This window comes from Staurois parvus, unplaced genomic scaffold (assembly GCF_062004578.1).
Source record: "Staurois parvus isolate SC_StPar_1 unplaced genomic scaffold, SC_StPar_1.0 ptg000746l, whole genome shotgun sequence".
Taxonomy (NCBI): Eukaryota; Metazoa; Chordata; class Amphibia; order Anura; family Ranidae; genus Staurois; species Staurois parvus.
Genome location: NW_028318542.1, coordinates 3,011,812 through 3,031,129, shown reverse-complemented (window position 1 = coordinate 3,031,129; position 19,318 = coordinate 3,011,812). Strand labels below are relative to the sequence as shown.

At 40.7% G+C, this 19,318-nt stretch overlaps 1 protein-coding gene across 1 annotated transcript in view; it reads left to right on the top strand.

Annotated features, from left to right (window-relative positions):
- SPTBN4 (spectrin beta, non-erythrocytic 4) overlaps nucleotides 1-19,318 on the top strand; it is a 240,366-nt gene that overhangs the window by 174,728 nt on the left and 46,320 nt on the right. The window contains exons 22-25 of the mRNA XM_089654174.1: nucleotides 7,016-7,240; nucleotides 9,193-9,282; nucleotides 12,622-12,900; nucleotides 16,519-16,649. Coding sequence (XP_089510300.1) covers nucleotides 7,016-7,240; nucleotides 9,193-9,282; nucleotides 12,622-12,900; nucleotides 16,519-16,649 — 725 coding nt within the window. The remainder of the gene's footprint in view (nucleotides 1-7,015; nucleotides 7,241-9,192; nucleotides 9,283-12,621; nucleotides 12,901-16,518; nucleotides 16,650-19,318) is intronic.

Below are 19,318 nucleotides of genomic sequence, written 5' to 3'. Positions count from 1 at the left end.
GAAGGCTATGCTACTTAGCTGTTACCACTGTCAAACTAACCCCAGAGCCTGGATAATACAGAATTTACATGAGCAATCTCTGCATACCTGCTAGTCTCCAATTTGCGCTGCAGAACACACACTTGCTATGGGCACAGCATGATCTAGTGGCCGAAGGACAAGCACAAGTTGTTGATTTGAGAATGGTTGCAGTGTTTTAAATATTTCTCCTTAAAGAAGAACTAAAGGTCCGCTGTTACATGCTATGTACAGGCAAGACATTGCATGTCTCTTCTGCAACAAGCTACACTTACCTGCCTGCTCACATTTGTACAAGTGCAGCTCAGTTTACAGCAGCTGGCCGATCCCTGTGTGCCAAAATGACTACTCCCTGTGCATGCACAGGGGTGACATCAACCCGCACCAGCAAATGAATGTCCGTAAACCGGCACACAGGAGAAGATGCTGGTGAGGGGCTGTTGGAAAGGTATTAACCCTGTAGTTCCATCTTAAAGCAGGAGTGAAAGCATCTAAGTAAAGACCATCTGTACATGCATGCATTGCTTCACCTGCTTCTTGTTTCAAAAGATACAGCCTAAGAGGAATGATCACTGCACAGGCTCAAATGGGTAATATGGGTCAGAGCAGCAGGGGAGTGAAAAAAAAGGGGGGGGTATGTGTTGTTGGGGAGGGACACATTAAAGTAAACATGTTGCTTAGCCATAAGTGGGCAAAGCACAGGTTTTCTTTAAATTGCAGCTGATATCAAACACAAGGTAAGCAAAATGGAGTGCAGCATTGCGATCGATCTTGGCAGCGATAAAAAGATTGATACCGTACAGATTTTGGAAAGGTGCGCTGATTCTGGAGGAAAAAAGCTGTGTCCAGCTAATGCTACCTAAACATTTCTTGGCTAGACAGACCTTATAGTCACCTTCATCTCTGGTTTGTCAGTGAAGTTTTGGGTCGCTGTTGAAATGATGTAATGATAACAGTGGTAAATCTCTTGTTGCACTCTATTAGTGAAAAGTGAACCTGTGTCAAAGAAAGATTCAAACCCGGTCACCAAAATAAAATGTTGCAGAAAATCTGCATCTGTAAAGAAAATACATATTCTCCCTGCTGCCTACACTGGTAAACGATGAAGAGGAATTGCCAGGTGAAGTTCTTCTGGAACCAACACCGCTGGGAGTGTTGATTTCCTATGCCCCCCCTCAGTACATATGATTGCTCTTACTGACCCCTAAGTCCTTACAGGAGATAGTAGTAACTTGAAGGTCACCTGAAAGAACCATGGAGAAGCTATGATAGACACAGGAGTTTGACACTCTCGAAATTGTCTGTTCTAGACCGAGCTTTCTCCTCACTGGAGTTTAGCAGTGAAGTGGGGGGGGGGGTCAACAAGAGAGGTAAGTTTCTTATTTATACAGGTCTATGGAATTGTTTGGTGCCAGGGTGGCCACCAGGTGTACAAATTTTCAAACCTTTGACATTAGTACTACAGCAAACTTTGGCCCTCTTTCTCTGTCCTACTTCTCAATGGGTACTTCTTTGATGTCTTGTTAAAGCTGATCCCAGGGCATTTTTTTTTACCCTGCAGTGGGGCTGTGCCAACACTGCATGGGTTAACTGCTGTTTTTTCTCTAGGGCTGCACATATACTTATCTGATCCTTCGACCCGCCACAAAACAGTGCTCCCACATGTCCAGCAGTGGACTGTTCCTGATGTCTTCACGTCCAGAGGCGGTCAGTGGGTGTCATGATGTCAGGAACAGTCCACCACACAAAACCGCTGGGGAAGGGGGGGGCGGGAGTTGAAGGGACGGGACTTGCACTGAGATTAGGTGAGTATATCTCTCCGAACCCCTAGGCAAGATTGAGCAGGAAACCCATGCATTGTGGGCACAGCCCCACTGTATGAAGAAACAACATTGCCCAGAGTTGCCAAAGTCTATAGTTAAATCAAAGTCTCTGATTTTGGGAAGTGTAGGCCAGGGTTCATGGGGCTGCTCAGCACACATACAGGTTGCTTTGCACCAGCTTGAAGGTACATGTAAGCACCGCACCTTGTGCTCCATCATTGGTATAATTGCAGATTGTCTGTCTAATATCGTTTTCCTGACATGGGTTCACTTTAAAGTACACATTTCCTAAAATGAGAGCTTTCAATGCTAACCTCATGAAAATGCTAGGTGTTTGGGTGGTATGCTGACACACCGGCTTCATTTCTTTGAGTCACTGACCTGAAAGTCAAAGTAAAATCGCAAGTTCTTATCCACATACTTCAGTTGGGTTAGTGCTCCAATGTACTGAAGCAAAGGGACAGCATTATAGCCAGGCAACAAGCATTTGCAGACTGGGAAGTTCGCAATGTCACTGCAGCCCTCAGGGATAAAACTATATACTTGCTCCAGTCTATTTGATGCATGTTTAGGTTTTGTTTGCATCATATACAGTATACCATGAAGGTGATTACACGCATAGGTACGTATATGTTTTCATATTCAGAAAACAGTTCTTTTTTTCCATGTTCTCCATCTTGAATACTGCTTGAACCCACAAAATGAATACTTCCATACTGGGACTGAATATAAAAAACTGGACCAAAAGAAAAAGTAAACCTTTTTCAATCTTACCATGTCTATATTTCCACCCTCGTCCATTATTTCTGCTCCACTTCTTGTTTTTGATTTGTTTTATTTAAGGATATGACTGGCAGGGAGCAGTGCCACCAACAAACCTAACTATAAGTGCTGATGTGGTATAATTGCTGTTTCACATGTTTATGGGAGGTTTCATTTAACTTGTGCCATCTACATGTATTTGATTTATTGTTTGCATCTATGTAATAAGTTGTTGGGTCTGTGCTTACTTTCCTGTCCTTTTCAAAAACTTCATACATAAACAATAAAAAAATAAAACATTTTCAAATCAGACAATAATTTATAAAATACACATGTGAAATACAAGTATGTTTACTGTTTTACCTGTCAAGGATTTTTAATTTTGGTCAGCCATTGTTGACTGCTTCATAAGTCAGGTAATTTCTTGCTGTAATGAGTAATGGTGTTCATTCACTCTCCAGTGTGGAGGCTGGAGGTGTATGGAAAGCTGGACCAGAAAGATTGATTGCTTTATCGGGAACAATGCTTGTCACCTGCCTGTGCAGTTGTAAATCACAAGATTTGCTGTACAGAATCTCATATACTTTAACATGTACAGGTAACAATAAAGATATATGTACTTCACTGTGTATTTAGATGTAATCCCAAAGTTTTGATTAAACAGACCCTGTTGTCTTGTTAAAAAATAAAATGTGAGCAGCCTGTAAAGAAGAAGACTTGAGCTGAACATACATGGATCAAAATTGCGCTGGTTGAGCATGGACCGGTCGATTTTGATCAATATATGGGCAGGCTGATTGTACCCAAGTCGATCCATTAATCAATTTGGTTACAATCAGCCTGCTGGACTTTTCTATGTTCGATTACTCCCAGCGGCTATAGTCGCTAGCAGTAATTGTATTCTGCCAGCAGGGAAGACTCCCTGAACCCCCCATCCCCGCTGCCAGAATACCATAGCGCTGCAGGAGGCATTCATGCAGAATTTGGGCAATCTACCCATTTTCTTTCTCTCTACCCATGGTGGAAGCAAAGAAAATCAATTCATCTATGGCTTGCTTTATACTTGCCTGTCCTTATACTCGTTCGCTCACCTGTCCAGCAGGTGTTTTTTTCAAGAGATACCTGTGCCCCTGCTATTCAACACATTCATAGGTTTTAACATTACATATCCCCCATTGTGTGCTGGGGCTCCTCAAGCCAACAACTAAGTCATTATTGTGTTCTCTACTGGCATAGCGACCAGTTAAAGGAGCCAGAGCATGTGGCGGGGGGCACTCTATCCAAAGTACCTGGAAGTGTCAGCAGCAGCACCGATAAGTCTTAAAAAAATGTTGATTTGTCTTGCTGCCCACCGAGGAGAGAATTAATCTTCTTTTACAGGCTGCTCACATTTTATTTTTTCAACCAGGTGAGAGGGTTGCTTTAATCATTATCGGTCAGTGTTTCTTTGCTCCAGTTTTTCATAGGTCACCTTGTATGTTCGTCCAGGGAATTTGTTTTGCTTTCAAGAATTCACCAATTGACATTGTCATTCACAAACAACTCATTCTCCCTTTACAGCAGCATGACGCAGTGTTCATCCCAACATCACAGTGCAGTTTGTTGATCAGCCCATTGCCTGGTCCGTGGTACAGTAGCGTATTTGTTTTTTTTAACTATCATCTTCCATTTCCATTCTTTTCTTGTCTTCCTTTTCTGGTCCTGGACCCCTTTTTCTGCCTAACTGTGCAGTTCTTTGACTTGTTGGTTTTCCCTCTTTAATTTTAGAACTAAAAAAAAAAGATTTTATATATTTATATGAAATCTTAATATTAGGAAAAAAATATTGCAGGTGCATCCTTGATTGCCTGCTTACAAAGCCTTCTTGCCTTTTTAATAAAAGAGCCCAGCATGACCTGTATACTTTCTACAAGTTGCCTGTCTAAGGTGCTCTCATTTCAACACTTCTTCTGAATCATTGAGCTCTCCTTTTAGCACAATAGCTGCAAAAAAAAAAAAGTTGCAGCTTGCCCCCTGCTGACAGTTGGTGGTAATTATGAAATATACAGATGCAGTAATTTTTGCTTATCTGATATAAAAAATAAAAAAATATTTTTAGTACTGGACATATTGTATAAAAAAAACTGCCTTAATGTGGACATTGTTATATTGACATTAACTGAAACAGACCTCCTTCCCCCTCTGTGTATAAAAAACACTTGTAGGTTTCTCTCTAGTGCTTATTTCCAGTCTGATTTACGCAAGTCTGGTATGTTGTAGTCTATCTGCTTACAGACAGCAGTTCTCTATGCAGTTGTACTCTCCATATGCACACCATCTCTCAATGTGTTTTTTTTTTGTTAATGTGACTTCTGATAGACAGATAAAGGGATGTTTGTGTGCACATAGCCCTGAGTGTAAACTTCCCTTTTCATTTTGATCAGCAGGGGATCTGTCCGCTGATCCCCTGCCGATCAGAGCAGAGCGGGCAGATGACAGGTCCATGTCCCCTCAGTTTATGCAGAGCAGATATGGACAGCACTCGCTCTGCTCTATGGGCAGCTGGGTGTAAATAGATTCTGCAGTCCATTTACACCGGACTACCCTCCAATCCGATCTGCCTACATGGAGGAAAATGGATTCTTTTTAACAGACCAGATTGGATCTGAGGTAGGCAGGTGTAAACAGACACTGACCATAAAGCTGTAATATTAGTTATACAAAACTTAAAAGTGTTGCCATTATGGACCTATTAAGATTTTTTTTGCCTGACCAGCTCTAAAGATATTTGTTCTGGAATTGATCTGGCTTTTATGGTAAGCACCGATACTCCAGTTGTTATTTGTGAGCCCCCACATTGCGGAATAGAGCTGTGCTTTTAGAACGCTGTTTGAATGAAATGCGCCGAGGCTGGAAATTTAAGTAAAGCTGGCCTTACACCTGTAGAATCTTAGTGTAAAGTTAAAGTGTTATGCTAAATAGTGACCAATTGAAGTTAATCAAACAAAAAACATGCAAAATATACATAAATGAACTAAATACATGCTAAAAATAATAACCAAAATAAATGGTGAATAAGTGAATTCAAAAGCAAAAAGTCCACAATAAGTGAATTGAAGTGTAACTAGAGTCCATATTCCTCTTCATTTGCCAACAGCAGTGTCTCCTGCCACCACAATGCAAGTAAGATGCATTGATGAGTTCACTTATTCACTATTTATTTTGGTTATTATTTTTAGCACATATGTCATTCATTTATGTATGTTTTGCATGTTTTTTTGCTTGATTCACTTCAATTGGTCACTGTTTAGCGCAACACTTTATTTTCACACTGAGATTGGAGGGGATATCCTCCTTTTGCAAGTTCAAACGACATTTCTTCTATGTACCATGTCAATGTCTAAATTTTTGTTTTACTCAGTTTTCGAGTTGAACAAATGTTCTGCTTTTGGATCAACTTTGAGATAGTAATGTTTTTTTTTCTCATCTGGGATTGAATTCAACAATTAGAAATTTATTGGATTTGACAAAGATTTTGACTTTGATTTTTTTTTTCTCCCACTCTTCTCGAAACTGATTGTGGAATCATCCCCTTTTCTTCTTAGATAATCAAATGAATGATCTGAAAATGACAATTTTCGAATAAAATGTTACAGGTGTAAGGCCAGCCTAAGCCACAACAGAACTGTCCTTTTATTACTATAGCGCCACAAGAGCTGAAGAGCCATATGTGCTTACCTTTGATCTTAAACAGGTCTGTCTATGGCTCTTGGAGATGATAAGGGGCCACAGATCATATCTGCGTTCCACTTTTTGACAGAGCATTCTGGAACCTGCAGCATCTAAACCACTGGACAGTCTACATGGTGCAAAATGCCTGTAAATTTTATAGTTTTCTAATTGTAATATTAAATTAGAAGGTGCTGGTCTTGTACTCTAGCACCAAGTCACCCATTTTGGCTACCAAAAAGAGCAGCAATTTTTGGGATCTAAAGATTATCTGCCAATACATGGGCAGAATAAAGGGTTAGTTCACCTTTACCAAAAAACTACCTATAGGTAAAGGGCAACTGTGGACAAAACAGAATTTGCAGCTTTGACTAAAGTTGGATAATGCCCTTGCTATAGGTGTAGTCTATTTATGTACCTCCACCATCTCTGTTGCAGCATCGCTGAACTCAGAGCTACTGTGCCAGTTTTGGGCATGGTAAAATGTGATTCTGCTGAGATCTGTTGGTAACTAGGAGTATATTTCTATTTTTTTATATGCTCATACACACCAGCAGTATAGGGTTTACCTTAATGGAATGCATCTAGCTGAAAAAAGTAGACAGTAGTGATTTCTATACAACAGGCAAGTTCTTTGTGACGCATGTCTCTGACCTAGAAAATTCTCCACGATTCTTGGCTCATACTTTGCACCCTCTCTGCAGACAATGGAGTCTCAGATGGAGGAATGGTACAAGGAGGTGGGCGAGCTGCAAGCCCAGATTGCATCTCTTCCATTGGATGTAGCCAGCCAAGAGTCAGTGGATCAGAAGCAGAATGAAGTCGGAACCAGGATTGTGCGGCTAATCGAGCCACTGAAGGAGAGAAGACGGATTCTCCTAGCCTCTAAAGAGGTCCATCAAGTCACCCGGGACCTGGAAGATGAAATTGTGAGTTTTTTTGGGTATTTATCTATTAAAGTGCTTGATAAACTATTTTTGTTGCTCCTAAAAGCCATATGTTCATTCTTCAGCGAGAAAAAATTGAAGGCAAAAGCTGATTGGTCACTATGGAAAAAGAATCTTTCTTTCTTCTAATACTTATTTTGTTTATAATGCAAATGAATTATGACAGTCTGGTACCTAGGAAGTAGAATCCTGGTTGAATATATGGGTTATTTTTGTCAATGGTCTAAAGATTTGAGCTGATATTGAGTGTTTTGGCTTTGCAGCATTGCTGTGAAGAAATCTTCTAGCATGCCGAAAATGTCATTTAAGCAGAAAATTGTTCACACAAATTAGCTGTTTTAAGAAGAAAATTAAACAATCCATCTACTATGCAGACATTCCTGTTGTAAAAACAACACAAATGAATGACTTCTGGTTGTGAAAAAGATTTTAGGATGGCAGGATATGCTTACCTTTCCATCAGCTGGGAAGCATTCAGTTATTATTTGTAGACTGAGCAAATGATGGATCAACAATTTTGAGTCCAATCTCTAAATAATTCTACATCTCTATTGGTAATAATTACAACTTGGTTGGAAAAACTATTCAGCATAATTTAAAAGGTGATATTTTATAGGTCCGCCAACTAAAATGACTTTAAACAATGTACACTGTTATATTGGTCCACAGCTGTAATTTTATATGTGAGCTGAAAGTTTTTCAAGAAAGTATCAGTCTGTATATCAAACTACTATTTAACAAAGCAGGGAGATTGCAGTGATTTGTGTCTTTGGTCTACTTAATCAAAGCTAAATTGCTAGCTAAGGATTCCTTAAAAACTATATATTTTTTGTTGAAGAGTTATAAAGGTGCAGTGAATGTTAAAATGGTTTAATTAAAGAGATTTTTTTTTTTCTTGTTTTAGAATAATTAAAAGTCAGCATCTTCAAATACTGTAGCTGCTGACATTTAAGAAACAAACACTTACTAGCCCATGGAGTCCCGCTCTGTCTTGTGCACGTTGGTTTCCACTCTTCTGTGTTGCCATCTTAGATTTGGGAGCCGACTGTGAATTCCTAATGTCTCACAATCAGCTTCCCACTGCAATGTACAGCAGTGCTGTGTAACTAGTCCTGTAGCCTCCTGGGATGTGTGATGTTTCCCAAGAGGTTGCGGGCAGATGTCATTTACACCTAGTCAGGAATTGAGGAAGTGTCAAAAAATTTTCTCACGTCCCTTGGGGATCAAAAAACACTTCAAAAGTGTTAGGGGGAGAGGGGAGGATGAGCAGTACTCTCACTTTTGAATGAAGGTTTGCTGGAAGCTAAAATAGGGATGTCCACTTAAGGGCCACTCTTTTGGAAAATATCAGGTTATTGATTAAGTTTCTGACCTGGTGAATCTGTGTCTTTATGGCTGCACCCACATTATGTTACTTTTCATGTTGTCTGTTTTTTTTAAGTAGTCTTTATTTCCAGACACAGATTTTCATACACAAAAATAAAGGCAGTACCAGACAAAGCAATAACATAAGTTTCTACAAGAGCCAGGTGTGACTCAAATGCAGATGTAAATCTGAAGAGAAATAGGGGGACCTGGGTCCCCCAACTTCTGCGCATGGAAATCATGACTCACCGGCCGGTATGGACCGGGAGTGCACGGCACCCACTCAAAGCACTCCCATCTACCCAATGTGAGAGGTCCCTACCACTAAAAAGATGCCTGGTCATAACACAAGACAGAAATCATACAGCTACTACATAGCATGTGCTGCAGTAGGTTCTCAAGAGCCAACAACAGTAAAACAGTACAAGAAGAACAAACATCAAAAATAAAAAGGAAAAAGAGAAAACACTCACAGTCGCTCTGTTAGTATAAGGACTCTGCATAGTAGGCTAGCCAGCAAGTCTGACCAAGACAAAAGCTTATTGTTGTCTGTTTTTGTTGTATTACAGACTTGGGTACAGGAGAGGCTGCCTCTTGCTACGGCTAAAGATCATGGAAGCAACTTGCAAACTGTGCAGCAGCTCATGAAGAAAAACCAGGTGACTGCATGTCATTTACAAAATAAATTTTAAAATGCTTTTGTTCCATTGTTATATTGCAGGTTCAAGTAAAACTCTGTAGCTTTAGAAACATCGAGTAGTCCTTAACCACTTCCCGACCGGCCTTGCATATAAACGGCCAGACGGCGGCAGTGCAGGGTCGGGTGGCCATTTATAAACGGCCTCCCCGCACCCTGCTTGTGCGTGCTACCTGGGAGCGCGCAGCACCATGATCTGGTGCCCGCTGTGTCCTCCGGACACAGTGAAACACCGATCGTCGGACTGGACCTCTGTATGAGGTCCCGATCATGTGATCACTGCTTGGCCAATCAGTGATCACATGCAAAGTAGTAAGCAATGATGTCACTTGTGACATCATTGCTTACTACGTGTGAAATCTGTGAATGATCACAGAGGTCACATGGTACAAGGCTATTCACAACAGCCTTGTACCATGTGACAAGCTGTGACCAATCACAGCTCACTCAGTACTTCTCAATGAGTTGCAAGAATGCAGACAGAGAGAAAGAGAAATGATTGCTTTGACTGCTAGGGTGACAGTATGTAAAAAAAAATAAAAATAAAAAATAATAATATCAGAAAATAAAATAAAAATTTAAAAAAAATGTTTAAAAATTATAATTTTTGGTTATAAACTGATTTGGATTTTTTTTTTACTAAAAAGATAACGGAATAAATTTTGGCAAAGATTTATGATGAAATATTATTTATTTGCAAAATTTTATAAAAAAAACACTTTTTTCAAAATTTTTGGACTTTGTCATTTACATAGCAAAAAAAATAAAAATCCCAGCGGTGAATAAATACCACCAAAATAAAGCTATATCTGTGTCAAAAAAGTGGTAAAAAATTTATTTTGGTACAGTGTTGCATGACCGCGTAATTGTCATTCAAAGTGTGATAGCGCTGAAAGCTGAAAATTGCCCTGGTCAGGAAGGGGGTAAAAGTGTCCGGTCTGGAAGTGGTTAAGAGGAAAGTATTTAAAGGAGAAGTACAGCCGAAGCTCTTTTGGCTGTACTTCTCCTTTGGATCACAGGAGTGCAGTTCGGTCTGACCCATTTTCGGTTGAAGCCCGCTGTCGGCTGATGTCACTCAGCCGGTCCAAGCTGGGAAAGATCCCGACTTCAAAATCAGGATCCGCCCCAGAGTTTGGAGCGGCACCTGGCTCAGCCTCTCAGCACATGTGCTGAGAGCCTGAGACAGCCACTCCCTCCCCCTTCACAGTGAGTGAGTGAGGGGGGGGGGGGGTGCAGAGCAGAGAACAGTGACGACAGTCCTGCTTCTCTTTAAAAAAAAATTTAATGAAAAAGAAAAAAAAAAAATATATATATATATATATATATATATAACGTGTGTGTGTATTGCTGTGAATTAAAAATAGAAGTGTTAATAGTTTTTTTTTCAATTACCTAAATGGAAAGTAAATGAACAAAAAAAGAAATCCAAATCAAATCAATATTTAGTGTGACCACCCTTTACCTTCAAAACGGCATCAGTTTTTCTTCACGGTTTTTGAATAAACTCCGCAAATAGGTTGTTCCAAACGTCAACTAACCCCCATAAGAAGCAGTGGTCAGCCAAGGGAAGTCTTAATGCAGCAGATGTCAGATCCTTCATGCTTCCTTGCCTTCGACATCGGCCATCAGCACAGAACTGGTGGAAACCAGTGGAACGCAGGTACACCCATCTGTTGTCCGGAGAAGTCCAGCGAGAAGTGGCCTTCATGGAAGAATTGCGGTCCAAAGCCGTACATCCAACGTGGAAACAAGGCTAAGCGACTCAACTATGCACAAGACCATAGGAATTGAGGTGCAGAAAAATGGCAGCAGGTGCTCTAAACTAATGAGTCAAAATTTGAAATATTTGGCTGTAGCAAAATACAGTTTATTAGTGAAGGGCTAGAGAGTGCCACCTTAATGAGTGTCTGCAGACAACAGCGAAGCATGGTGGAGGTCCCTTGCAGGTTTGGAGCTTCATTTCTGCAAATGGAGTTGGAAATTTGGCCAGGATCAATGGTGTCCTCTGCTGATAAATACAGGATGATACTTATCCATATTGCCATACCATCAGAGAGGTGTGTGATTGGTCCCAAATGTGTTCTGCAGCTGGACAATGACCCCAAACATACAGCCAATGTCAATAAGAACTATCTTTAGTGTAAAGGAGAACAAGGATTCCTGGAAGTGATGGTTTGGCTCAACAGAGCTCTCATCTCAAGGTCATCCAGTCTGTCTGGGATGAAATGGAGAGACAGAAGGATTCGAGGCAGAGATCTATGGTTAGTTCTCCAAGATGTTTAGAACAAACTACCTCCTGCCGAGTTCCTTCAAAAACTGTGCAAGTGTACCTAGAAATATTGATGTTGAAGGCAGAGGGTGGTCACACCAAATATTTATTTGATTTGGATTTCTCTTCTGTTCAATTATTTCCATTTTGTTAATTAATAGAAGAAAAAAATTTTTTTCAGGCAGACCTAATTGAAAGCTCTGTGCAAGTCTATGGGCAGGTGGATGTAAACGTACTTATGTCCATTTACATTCACCTACCTCCAAGTCCATCCAGGTCCAGAAAAAAAAGCAGAAAACGACTGCATCTTTTTCCAGACCCTAAATATAACAGATCAGAGGTAGCCTGATGTTAACACATAGCAGCCCATAGATCCAACACAAGTCCTCAAATGTCCACTGTTAAAATACGGACAAAAAAACTGGCTTGGAAGTCACAAAGGTCATATCCACTCCGTTCTGCTCTGAATCAAGGTGAGTTCTGGTCATCAACCTCCTTCTCCATGTATCTGGGCATGTTTATGTGAAAGGACCCTCAAAGGAAGTTTACCAACATTTTGGAGAGGCAGGGCATGAAGTACAGGGGCTGTTTCCGCTTTTTCCATTCTTTACTCTACTGTGTGTGTGTACAGTATGTATGTATGTATATATGTATGTATGTATATGTGTGTGTATATATATATATATATATATATATATACACACACAGTATATAAAATATGTGTAATGGGTATATAAATTTGGCATTCTTACTTCATTAAAAGGAATTCCAGCTAATACCGAATACTCATGCTGTGTGATGGAATAAAGAGAGGTCCCACTCGCCTAAAGGCACCCCTGCTTTCTTTACCAGAAAAAGGCAGCGGGATTCCCAATGCAAAATCAGCCAATAGTACATCCAAAATCAGTTGGGGATTTCTTCATCCATCCATGTCCATTCTGCCCTATAATATTCCCCATAGCTCTGGAACACCAGCAGATGCTTGAAAGCTTGACATGTTCTAATTGGTGGTCTTGTATCTCCTCTGTTAAGAACCTGCGAAGAGAGATCCAGGTACATACCCCTCGAGTGGACGACATCTTGGAAAGAGCATCAGCCATTGCCAGTATCCGCAGTCCAGAGGCAGAGGGTGTCAAGATAGGGTATGAGAGCCTACGGGAGATGTGGGGTGTTCTGCGGGAGGAAACTGAAAGGCGGCAACAGCTGTTGGACATCAACTACCAGGTGCAGCAGTATTACTTTGATGTGGGTGAAGTGGAGACATGGCTGAGCGAGCAGGAACTTCTTATGATGAATGACGAAAAGGGAAAAGTAAGACATCTTTTGCCATACCAATTTAAACCCCAGAAATGTAATTTCTTAAATGGTTGCAATGTACTGCTTCCTGACTCTGTTCTATCAGGAGATATTTGGGAGACACTGAAAGAAGGGGAGAATCAGAGAATAGAGGATCAAATGTCCTTTTTACACAATGTGGAGGATTAACCCTTTAGGTTCCACAGTGTATAACAAGCATGCTTTACTGCATATACAGACAGATTTTACTGTTGTGGGTTTAGTAACACTTTAATGTCAGTGACCCCATTGGGGAGATTTTGCTTCACTTCCTGTGTCCCTGTGGCACCCGTACAAGTAATTGGTGGGTGGGATGGTGCAGTTGTCACCGTGGACATGGACACAGGGAAAAATTAAACAATGTCAGCCATTCTAACCCTTTCTCGTTTTAAAATGTGCTTATGTTTTTGCCTGTGTCCCCAATGGAGAGATTTTCCATAAGTTCCTGTCCAAACAAGTGAGACTATATTCCCCCCCTGCACCCTCCTTGTTGTGTACAAAACAAATTAATAGAATTTTTGACTTGCCTGTAAATTCCGTTTCTTGGAGTACAGTACAGGACACAGGCAGATTCAGAGACTACGGGGTTAGAGGCAGGTACCTTCCTGTGATTGGAAATTGGCAAAAATACTACAAGGACACCTATACCCTCACACTTTCAGCAAGCCTCAGTTCTTTAGCAAGCAATAGGAGAGCCGTAGAGGGAAGGATGGCTTGTGTTCTTCACTACATTCCAAGAAATGGGTTTTACAGGCAAATTAAAAATCCTATTTTCTTGCACATACAGTGCAGAACACGAGTGGGCTAAGAGACATCTGGAACGTACACAAACAATATCAATAAGGGCAGGGAGACCCGGCAACAACAATGCCAACTGGCCCACAAATCCACCACAACAATGGCCCAGGCCCGAACTCTAACAGCAGCTTGAAGCACCTTGGAACCAAAGTCCGCATTAGCTGAGGCCTAAATATCCATCTGTTAATATTTCATAAAAGTGTGAATCGATGAATAGGTGACAGCCTTACAAATCTACAGCCCAGAAGCCAAATGCTGAAAGAATGCACTGATGTACCTAGTAGAATGAGCCACAAGAAAAGGGAGGAGCCTGATCCTTGGCCAAGTAGGCCTGAAAAGCTGATGCATCCACCTTGCAATGGTGGAACGAAACTCAGGAAGTCCCTTGCAAGAGACTTAGAAAGCACTAAGAAGCAATCAAATTGCCTTATATATCCCGAACCACATTCAGAGAATGCAGAGCAACCTCCCAAGGGTCAAGGCAGAACAAAAGAACTGACTGAAGTGGCAGAAAGAAACCACTTTCTGTAGAAAGGATACCCCAAGGCAGGCCATACATGGTGGGATTTTCTTTCCTGCAACTAATGACAGTGTTGATGGTGGATTCCCTCCCACAGCACTATTGTGTCCTCCTACTGGGGAGCAAGAAGAGCTGTTCCCGCTAGGAGAACAGTGATTACTGCTAGCGGCTATTATAGCCCATACCAATAATTGCATGAAAAATCCAACATGCCGGTTGTACTCAAGTCGTATAACAGTCGATTTAGGTACAATCAGCCTGCCCATAGATAGTTCAAATCTTGTCCAGTCCCTGCAGAACCGGCCAAGATTCAAACCATCTATGGCTGGCTTAAGTCAAAGGACTTAATGGACAACAATGAATGTTTCCTGACACCATAAGGGATCCAACTTTCTAATGGGGGGGACTTTGCAGATCCAAAAGCACCAAGTTAAAATCCCATGACGATTTGAGTGATCCCCTGCACAAATCCCTTTACCAATAATTGGGAGGCCAGCAGCTGCTGAAAAAAATTGCCAAAGCTGAAATCGGGCCCTGGAGTGTTAGCTGAGGCTTGCTGGCAGTAGGAGGGAGCCGTTGCTGCTTTTTTGCCGGTGTCTGTTCACTTGAAGGTACCTGCTTATAACCCAGTCATCTCTGAAACTGCCTGTGTCCTGTACTGTATGCAAGAAAAAAGTGCATTACATGTGCTTATGTACATCCTCTTGATGATAACATTAATTTTGAAAATATCGTAAACCATACACTTTAATTTGTAGTTGCATGTATTTTTTAGTCACTTAAAATATTATGCTGATTTAAAGGGAATGTAGAGCGTTTTGATAAAATGTTCTGTATTTTTTAATGTTCAGGACTTAAAATGCAATTTTTTACAGGTAAATATAAAGTCTGCATAGTATACTATATAATGCTTGTTGCCGAATGTGTCAGAGGAGGACACATACCCCCCTTTCTGTCTCATGCAAGTAGGCAGTACTGCATTTTCTTCTTATTATTATACAGGATTTATATAGCACCAACAGGTTGCTCAGCGCTTCACAATATAACGGGAATCAATACAGTAACAATACAAGAGGGATTTGAGGGCCCTGCTCCTTGGAGCTTACAATCTAGGAGGAAGGGGCTAGTGGTACAAAAGGTAGTAATTGTGGGGGATGGACTGGTTGGAAGAGTAGAAGATTCCAGTATTAGCTGAGGGCAGGATAGGCTTCCCTGAAGAGATAGGTTTTCAGAGATCGCCTAAAAGTGAGCAGAGTAGGCGATAGTCTGAAAAATTGGGGTAGAGAGTTCCAGAGGATGGGGGAAGCTCTGGAGAAGTCCTGGAGATGAGCATTGGAGGAGGAGACAAGGGAGCTAGAGAGTAGGAGGTCTTGCGAGGAGCGGAGAGTATGGTTTGGGTGATATTTAGAGACAAGATCGTTGATGTAATTTGGGGCAGAGTTATAAATGGCTTTATAGGTTATTGTTAGTGTTTTGAATTTTATTAGGAGCAGTCATTTTATTCTGTGCACTTTTTTGCCATCTGTGTCCCATTAAGGAGATTTCTGTTCACTTCTGTTTTGTGGAAATGAAGAAGAATCATCTCCTAAGTGAAATCAGCCCTCTCTAAGCTGTTAATGCAGCAAGTGTCCCTATTGGAAGAATTCCCTCTATTCCTGCTTGCAGTGACAACAACACATCTTCAATATTCCCCTCAATTTCAGATGTTTACTAGAGCAAATAGAGACTGTGAATCAACCCAACAAGGATGCACAGCAATTGAAAAAAACTGACAGAGGGTCACTTCCCTACTCTTTATTCCAAAAGTGAAATAAACTTTGGCTTCAGAAACACTTTATTCTCCTGCAGACTGAAATTCAGACCCTGATTTTAGTTCCAATCTAAAACTTTGAGAAATCCTTATTACCTATAACAAGCATAATGTAAAATGGTATAGCCATGCAGAAAAGACTTTACCGAGATACAGGCAGTTAATAAAAATAAAATAATAAACATTCCAATTTAACCAAATAAAGGATCAAACCAAGGGCCACGGTGCCTCAAACAATAACCATAATCATACATTTCTGGGAACCTGCATGCTAATATGGAACTTAAACTATTTGTGTATTCTGAAAACAAAGTTTTTGGTTATTAAAAAATAAAGTGGCAAACTCCTATGCACAAACGGTGAGTAGTTCTTAGTCTGTAGCACACATAAGGACAGACTATTACTGCTACCCAGTACTGGTTGTGTTTATATATTGGCACTTGTAATAAAACTTTTTCTATTACAGGATGAGCAGAGTACACTGCAGCTCTTGAAAAAACACTTGATGGTGGAACAGACCATTGAGAACTACGAGGAAACCATTGCTCAGCTGTCTCGGCAGTGCCGTAACCTCCTAGATCTAGGGCATCCCGACAGGTGAGCCTGTGACATTCCTAGGTGTCCTCACTTTATATAGCAAAGCAAAAGCCCTTGGCAAGTCACAGAATTTAGTAGTATATGTGCATAGTAACTATCCCTTTTACATTTTGGATAATTTTCATAATGGCTTTCAGCAACTGTAAGACCCATATGTTATCCTGTGTTGTAAATTGTATGGTTTTGGGAAAGAGCCAGGGAAGTCCTAGAGCTACCTTGATCAGTGGTGGCTGAAAATAACATAATGACAGTGTGCTCCAGAGGTTAACATGCTTGGCTAGGGGTGGATGGCAGCAATATAAGTGAATCTGTCAGACAAAATAATGTCCACATCTGTCAGACAAAATCTGTCAGACAAAATAATGTCCCTATGGGCAGACACTTCAAGATGTTCCTATAGCTGCAGTGAGAAAGTCACGAGCAGACTGTGACGTATCGCGTAGGTCCGGTGCACGGTGACGCACTTCCGGCGCTGGCGACCATCTTGGTATACCCAGGAAGTCCCACACACATGCAGTACACCCATACATCAGTAAGGAGGGAGAACTGCTTTACATGTGAGTGGCATTCTTTCATTTAATAAAGGAGTCTTACCTCTGGAATAGCGCCGCGGACCGTGTTTATCGAAATGTATGTTAAGTCCTAAGGATAATACCTATTAGCTTGTCTACTATATTATATTATGGTTGGCTTAATAGCTATTACCTATTACTTGATCCATTCTTCCTCTTTCACTTCCTTCCCACCTTTCCCCCCCCCCCCCCCCCCCCCCCCTCTCCGTTCCCCCCCCCCCCTTTTTTTTTTTTTTTTTTTTTTCCTCTTACTCCTCCCTGTGCTTTCTAAATCTTCCTCCATATACAGTACTCTCCTCTTTTTCTTTTCTCTCTTTTCTTTCCTTTTGTCTCATATTTCTCTCTTAAACAACTATTTCTACATACAAGCAGAATCTTAACTTAACCGGGTGCGGAATTGCACGAGGCGTCCGCCTCAGACATCAATGCTGTTTTGTGCTCCACTTCCCGATTACTTAAGCGCTTTTTACCCCCGACACTTGCATCCTCTATACCTCTATTGCTTACCATCCATATTTGCGAACTTGTTATTCTACTTTGTTTACTGGGTAGCGTGATCTCCTGTTTATGTTTACTACATACGTCAATTACATGTCCGACTACCCGTCTGCGTTACGGGAGATTGCTTCAGTTATACGTGTGCAGAATATGCTCCGTACATGTCTTTAATCTCAAATGTCTTGTATTTCAATAAAAATTTTTGGAAGAAAAAAAAAATAAAGGAGTCTTGGTGTTAAGAAATACTGCACAATAGAGGATCTTTTTTGGCTCACTGTGTTGGTGAGCTCTTGTTCCACAGAAAACTTCCAGTCTGGGGCAACAGGAGCCTTTTAGGAGATCCACTGCATGAGGATTGTTACCAGCCCTTTTGTAAAGGATCCAGGGTGATCCTGAAAGCTGTTTGGCCCATGGGGGTCACCGGGAGGAGGTGAGGAGGCATTTTAGCCGTAATAGAAGAAGTGTGCTGACACGGTCGCGAAATTATAAAGCACCATTATAAAGCACCATTGCACATTGCATGAACGCATTTAGCACATATTGTTTGCTGTATGGACTTTTTGATTTTTTTAGTTTTTCCAAAGTGTGGACACTTATTTGGCACTTTAGCACGTTTGATTATCCCCTTAGTTTTTTAAAGGGGTTTACATCATTTTAAAAAGGTTATGAGAACCACAATCGGGCTCAGGGTAGGATTTCTGCTGCTGTTCCTAATTTTGAGATATGGATTGCGTGCACGCCGGAAAATAATTACACGGACAACTGTCCAGTACAACCACTTTCACATCATCTCATCTCTGTTTATTGCAGGGCGGTGCTTAACCTTTTATACATAGAGAACAATAGAATATACGTCACTATTACGTAGATACAGTCACATTCTAAAAGGCACATTTTGCTTGGTTGAAATATAGGAGAAATGTAGAAACTTGATGCTTGCTTCTCATCCCGTTATCTTTTCACTCCTCCTCACATTCCCAAAGTCTAAGTAAAATCCTCTCAGTGCAAAGGGAGGAGTTGAGAACATCACTCTGAACAAAACAAGTTAAGGAGGACTGCAAAGCCCAGCAGACAAAATATATATATATGCACAACATATATATTTAGAAATATAAAAAAATATAAAAGTAAATATGTATAAAATGTATATTTTAAACAGAAAACAGAATAGGCATTTTACCAAATCCATCACAATTTTGTGTGTGTATACACGTTTTTATGAGTCACTTTATTTTGCACTAGATATTTAATTTTAATACCCAGTTATTATTTCATTTTGGCACTGTATTGAATTATCTTTTGCACTTTTGAGTGTATTTATTCACACTTAGAGGTTTAGTTTTTTTTTTAATTGTGAATGAGCTCTGCACTATTTATGTAATTATTTAACACTGTTTAGGTATCAGTTCTGAGTGTTGGCAGCTTCAAGTTAGGTACACTTCCTTTTTAAAGCGCAGGAGGATCCTGGTTATTACTATTATTTCTAGGGAAATTCTTCTTTGCTGCCTCCCAAGGGCTCACATACCTGTGATTCCCTCCCTTCCCCCAAGCCAAGTGGGTGCCTTGTCAGCATAAGAGAGAGGTGCCCACCTTGCATAG